This window comes from Anneissia japonica, unplaced genomic scaffold (assembly GCF_011630105.1).
Source record: "Anneissia japonica isolate Jap-2015-1 unplaced genomic scaffold, ASM1163010v1 scaffold6792_len961167_cov158, whole genome shotgun sequence".
NCBI lineage: Eukaryota > Metazoa > Echinodermata > Crinoidea > Comatulida > Comatulidae > Anneissia > Anneissia japonica.
Genome location: NW_022701523.1, coordinates 425,675 through 432,913, shown reverse-complemented (window position 1 = coordinate 432,913; position 7,239 = coordinate 425,675). Strand labels below are relative to the sequence as shown.

The window sequence follows — 7,239 nt, the reverse complement described above, 5'->3', positions numbered from 1 at the left end:
AAAAAAAAAAAAAAGAGGGGAAAGGGAGGGAAAGAGAAAGAAGAGGAAAAGAAAAGGATAGAAAAAGAGAGAGAGAAGAGAAAAATAAAGACAATAATAAAAATGACCAGACTCACAACACTCTGCAAACCTTCTCCACTTCAAAAACTGTCATAACTCCTTTGATCTATGCTGCCCGATGGCGTAACCACTGGGGGACAAGGGGTAAATATCTATCTTTGAAAAATCTTCCCCACCCCTTAATAAATGCCCTTTCATCCCCTGAAAGTGCCTAAAAACCTCAAATTTCGCGCGCATTTCTTGTTAACATGGCCCAATTTCCTCTAAAAATTGCACATTTTAGGGAGTTTTGATCAATTCCAACGAAATTAGAATTAAAAACACCGGGGGACAAGGGGAAAATATCCATCTTTGGAAAATCTTTCTCCACCCCTTGACAATTGCATCCTATATGTGTCTAAAATTCTCAAATTCTTTGCGTGCATTTCTTGTTACGGTAGGCCAATTTCCTCTATAAATTGCACATTTTAGGGAGTTTTCATCAATTCCGACGAAATTAGAATTAAAAACACAAAAATATTTTGCGCGCTTGGCGCGCATTTTTTAGGGCTTTTTTAGTTTTATCCTTTTAAGTTATTTAAACACATAATAGTCCCAAACTCAAGAAAGACAAATTTAAGATAGATCATTTTAACCTAAAGGGCCTCAATGTGTATAAATGGTGAAAGAATATGTTTGTAATAAATAAAACCATGATGGTAATGCTTATATTTAGTTTCAAACACACGTGTGTGGCCTATATTATAAATAAGATAAGCCCTATGTCGTATTGTTTTCTATATGGGGAGTGGGGTGGGGTGGGGTGGGTATGGTAAATTACTAATGAGGATTGTATGTTGTTGTTATTATTATTATTATTATTATTATTATTATTATTATTATTATTATTATTATGTTGTTATGATGTTGGTTGTACTGTTATTTAATTTTATTAAAGAGGGCCCCTGAATATCAGTTAACCTACTGGGCTAAACTAGAAGGGTTACCCTCTTTAAAGATGGTTGAAATTTAAAAAAAATAAAATAAAAAAAATAAATACCCACTCTGACCCAAGACCCCTGTTACGCGCCTGGTGTTAGCGCCAATGTGTGCCCTTGTGCGGACAGGAGATATGCCCTCCTCTGAAGCTGGAAACCTTGTTTTTGCAAAATAAATTGATGCAATTTGCTATTATAGGCCTAATCAATAAATTCCTCATCAACCGATATAACCTTAAACATTCTTGGAACTGACCTAGCATTACTGATGTACACACCCTTCAGCGTGAAATGTGGCTCTCTTTGCAAGCACATCTAACATCTAAGGAAGAAGAGCTTAGATTGGTTCCAGATAAAATAATTTTGTTATCAACATTAATACATTATGCTAATTTTCATCTTTGTAAGCGCATAAGACAGTGCAAATTATTTCTGTGACAGTCTTTTGAAGTGTGTAAAGCTCCATTTTATCCCATACATAGTCAAAATATGGGGGGGGGGATGATACAATGGACCATTCCCCCCCCCCTTGTCAAATATTGGGGGGTTATATCCCCCATCCCCCCGGGATCTACGCCTATGCGTTTTGACATGATATAGGCCTACTTTTATAGTGCTTGCTAAGTTTCAGCAGGGAGGTTTCAGGCTATATATTGCTTTTTAAAGATGTGGTGCCATAACTTTTAAACCCACACCGTTCTTGAGTGATCCATACGCAGTGAAGTTGATACATCGTAGCATATCGGTTTTATTAAATAATTCCTCAATAAAAAAAATAGGCTTGGCCCTTTGTAGCATATCATGTCATTGAAACTGAGGAATAGATTTGATAGCAGTTTACTCATGCTTGTGTATAAGATATTTCGTTTCATAATTTGATCCAATTTTAAAAGATTTACTCGGAATTGCCCGTTTTCAATCAGTGTATTTAAATCATGCCAAAACAAGCGTTGGGTTTTTGTTGGTACCTTGGTAGGGTGAGTCAACTTTATCTCTTTACCTCATTCTGGATTTTATTGTACTGGAACGAATTAAATGCTATTGAAAAAAATAAATTTTTATTTCTTGATTTGCACTACACATTTTCAATTCATATTAAAAATTATCCAGAATTATCGTATGAAAGTATGAACGTCCTGCTTTAGAAAACTAATATTTCATTTTATGATTTACAAACGCGTTCCCATGATAAATAAATCGGAGTCGTCAATCAATGTGAGTGATGTCCAATATGACGATTTCTCACCCTCATTTACAATAATTGTAATTAAACATCACTCATATAAAGCCTCCCTTCTGAGTAGTTATTGTCGAATACGCTGATTGAGAACTATAAATCGTCTAGCCCAACGCCAACATAACGTGCTCTCTTAATGTTGCCGCCTTCCGAGCGCACCAATTGGCCCATATGTCAAGTTATCTGCCTACCGAGCTTCCATTATGGTTACTAATCACAGACATTACGGACCTACTTTACATAGTTAACTATTCTGATTGTGGCCAAAACATCAATTACGGTAGCGTGGGTCTGCAGTGAGTCCGTACCCCAAGAGCGCAATTTACTTTGTTACATGTGTAGCGTTAATATTTAATTCGTATTGCCTGTGTTCATGTACTTGCCTTGATTTGTGTTTATTGACTTGTGATGTACGCTTTTTTGAGAATATTAAACGTAGCTTGGCTCCTGTAAATAATAGAAAATGGCTAACGACCAGATTGTCTCTAAATAGACGAATACGTTTTTTTTTTTTGTTTTTTTTTTTGTGAGAGAGGAGGTTGGATACTTGGCTATCTATACTCGCTTGTGAGGATAGTTGGACAGAGGGAGTTAGACCTGACAATGCGCACTACTCCTACCCGTTGCTTCCCAATTAACTTGTCCTTCGGATGAGACGTTAAACCAGTGGTCTGGTGTGCATAATAGCACATGTGCACTAAAAATACTGTGTAGACCGCCGTGAGTCCTAGTGGCCGAGCTTCGATTAAAAGGTTTCGAAAGTGGTCCAGAGGGCGAAGACCCAGAAAATGTTGACAATTTTTGGTTTCAAAGGCTTATTTAATCGATTTTAGAGTCTACTAATATGAAAATAATATTTTTTTTACGGGGAGGAGGGGAACTCTCCCCGACAGGGCCACCCCTTATTTGCCTTTGATTTTGTATTTACATTTTAACAATATATAATTATTTTAGAGGAGTCGAATATTAACAAATAAAGGAGTGAATACGTCTTCCAGGTCAATCTCCTCCGCCGTAGATATACCGTAGATACTGTCCATTCCCTGTAACAAAATATAACTTGACTAGGATATGGACAAACATAATCAAACTGAAACCGAAAAAGTAGGTAAAAACACCGAAAACCAAGAAGACATTAAAATTGGCGTAAAACATTTAATAAGTTATCGACTTTTAATTAGTCACATATCGAAAAAATAGCAGTTATAATTTACGGACATATTACTAGACATGTGAAGTCCTTACTGCTGGAAGAAATGCAAAGATTAGGCCTAAGCTACAAAAATGTACATCAATGTTTTTTTTTTTCATTTCATTTTACTAGGCATACGGTATGTCACGTGAAGACCTACGTTGCTGGCAGAAATGTTATGTAAAGATTAGGCCTAAGCTACAGAGATGTACATCAATTATTTTTTCATTATAATTTTGAATTGTAAAATAAGTAACCGAAATATACGCTACAGGTTCAGATATCCATTTTTCTTTTAATTTTTACGCTCGGTGGTCACGGCCTAAAATGAAACATTTGCTTTATATTTTTCATTTTTAAATTTGTTCAGCAGGCCTGAATTCGATATCAAATCCTGTCAATTGAGATAGTATTTTTAATTGAGTTTTCAGATTTGTTATTGCTGTTTATTATAGTTATTTATTTATAGCTGTTTATTTATTATATACAACCATATCATATAACATAAATCTCTCTTCATTTTAATATCATCATTACGGTAGCTTTCAAAGTCAAAGTAAAAAATATTATCCCTAGCTTATATCCCACCATTTTGTGTAAAAGCTGCTACACTTTTTTATGCCTTTATTATTTTATTCTATTTCAAGAAACTTACCTCTCGCCATCATCATTTCAATCCCAATCGTGACGGCTGTATATGTGATGACGAACGTTGCCTATTTCTCGGTCATGTCACCTCAAGAAGTGCTAATGTCTAAAGCAGTCGCAGTGGTAAGTTGATCAGATATCAAAAACGAACACTGATGAAATTATTATTTTATGTATGGAGGATGGTTTCTTCTCCTTTATTTGGTAGGTTTAGAACTTTGTGAGTTCATGTCTGAAAATCTTTTCTTTTAATTTCTCATTTTGATCAAATACAATAACTGCTTCCCCCCCCCCCCCCCCCCGTCTTTCACTGGCCGGCATTTATTTTTTGGGGCCATTGTCTCGATTATAACTCCTGAGAGCACCCGGTCGTCTGTGGCAGGGCAAATGTGTTTCCAGTTCCATTGTTCGAGCCACCTAGGTAGAGGTCTGGGAATGCGCCGAAGAATATTTGCATTTTATTTTGCCTATCTTTCCCATCTATGTCAGGTCTGTCATAAATAAATATACATAAAAATAAATAAATAATTTAAATAAAATTTAAAAAATTCATATAATAATGCAGAAAAAGGCTACATCTACACTCTGCAGGTGGAAAACGGCACCGCAAGCAGTTCTACCAAGAGATGGATACGTGCGCCTAATAAGATGACATCATTATTATTATTTTATTATTATTATTATTATTATTATTATTATTATTATTATTATTATTATTATTATTATTATTATTATTTTTATTATTATTATATTTTTCAAAGAAAAAGAAAATCAATCTCAGAATGTAGCAATAGAAAGAGAGCAATAAACTCAGATTCTATAGGCCTATACGAGTATTTATCTATTTATTTATTTTTTTATTGGTTCACTCCTTTATGACAGAGGAAAAACTCCCACCAGCAGGCTTGACCCATACAAAACTAAATGAATACAGATAAATAAAAGTTACAATTATAAAAATATAAAGCATATTATCAACTGAAAATATCATTGTACTATCTGAGATGACAAACCCTCGTCATGTTGCGAAATAGGCCTATCTTTTACTTTGTTGTATTGTAACCGGTTGTTGTTTTTTATGTATGTATTTTAATGAGACGAAATAAATGAAATGAAATGAAATCTATGTACTGAAAATAATGGCCCGCGGTTGATCGATCGGCCTAGGCAATCGAGGGCTAGCATCATCGGACCGCTTCCAGTACTCCGACTAGAATTTGAGACACCCCTACTCTGGCCCGCGGTCGATCAACTCGCGTCGGCTCGGCCTAGCCAAACGAGGCCGAACGTTCCGCTTGAGTTGGATCTGTCTATTGTGACCTGAAATAAATAACATTCTAAAATCTGCAACTTATTTATAACCGATCAGCACCAAATTCGAGAACTGAGATACATGTAATACTATCAATGAGTAAAAAATTGAAGTAATTTGGTCCAGTAATTTATTATTAATGCGCCCAGAAAAATACACACACATACACACACACACACACACACACACACACCCACACAGGTGAGCGCTACTACATAGCTCTACCCTTCACCTGTCCTTTAGAGAGGCAAGGGTAATCACGCTCCTCTGGAGAGGCGAGTGTAATCCCCTCTCTTTTGGAGAGGAAAAATACAATTTCAACAAGGCATAGAAACAACTAAGTAGGCTTACAATAAATAGGGTGGTAATATCTTTAATTAATTTGGTTTTATGGGACATCCTTAACTAGTGACAGTTTGGGAAGGGGAGTGGTAGTGGGCTGTTGATGATGCTGTAGGCGTATGTATTCATCATAGGCCTAACTAAAATCAGGGATCACTTCGTTTATCATTATTATTATTATTATTATTATTATTATTATTATTATTATTATTATTATTATTATTATTATTATTATTATTATTATTATTATTATTATTATTATTATTATTATTATTATTATTATTATTATTGTTATTGTTATTGTTATTGTTATTATTATTATTATTATTATATTATTATTATTATAAAATATACATTTTTTTTTTCATTTTCTAACGAACATTACAAGTTCCCTTTTTGAGTTGAGCAACCAAATGTTGATTGACGTCTGTAAACGTGCGTCTGTAAAGTTTCCTTGAAACCCACCCTCGAGCATGCAGAAAAAAATCGCCTGCATTCATGAATTCTGTATTTAGGCATATGGGGGGAGGTAGGCACTTTTAATGGAGCGACGTTCTAGTTCTCTTTATGCTAACCACGAAGATGTATAGTAAGCGTAACTGATTGGCTTACGGTAAACCGTCAAACTAGCGTAATATAACCACATTTAAACTCTAATTTAACGAAAACAATAAGATACTTATTAGGCCACTTTTTAAATGAAGTTGTCTGAAAGTTAACTACAGAATTTACAGTACATTGTAGTTAATGTGTTATAAGTTGTAAAAACTATATTGAGTAAAAAAAAATGTCAAGTGTTCTATTGAACAGATTCAAGGGGAAACCCAGTCAGCACGGGACCCCATCCCATTTTTTTTTTTCAAAATTATTTTAAAAAAATGGAGAAAACAAACAAAATTGTATTCAACTTTTAATCTGAGAGTGCCATTTCCGGCCATCTACAGGTGCCATAATCATATTTTTTCTTACCTCAGCCCCACAACTGTTGGGGCTGAGGTAAGAAAAAATATGGGTGGACATTCTATTTACGCAAGACTCTCCCTGGAACCCCTCTATTTCGACTTCCTGGACCCGCCACAGTTGGAGTATCATTTCTGAGCTACATAGAAGGGTAATTTTTATCCATCGGGGAAAAGTGAAGTTTTCGTCGGGGAACCCATATCAAGGATAACCCTCATAATAAATAATTCATTGAGGTCGTGGAAGCAATCTCGACTTCGACCTTGTTCGGAAATCTGTGGCGCGTTCAAGGGGGGGGGGGGAGGCTAATTCAATTTTTTTTTTAATGGAGATATAAGGAAAATTATATTCAAATTTTCAGCTAAAGATCCCATCCCAGTTGGTCTCCGTTCGCGTGTTGTTTACAAATTTGTATGTGCAGGCTGTAATGCTTGTTACGTTGGCGAAACAAGTCGACATTTCTCTACACGCATGCGTGAGCACCTAACACTGGATGGAAACTCGCATATAT

General features: G+C 35.3%; 1 protein-coding gene across 1 annotated transcript in view; it reads left to right on the top strand.

Moving 5' to 3' along the window:
- The window catches only part of LOC117103588 (large neutral amino acids transporter small subunit 2-like), a 19,792-nt gene that overhangs the window by 1,741 nt on the left and 10,812 nt on the right, over positions 1-7,239 (top strand). Inside the window, exon 2 of the mRNA XM_033244170.1 lies at positions 4,114-4,237. Within this exon, the coding sequence (XP_033100061.1) occupies positions 4,114-4,237 (124 nt within the window). The remainder of the gene's footprint in view (positions 1-4,113; positions 4,238-7,239) is intronic.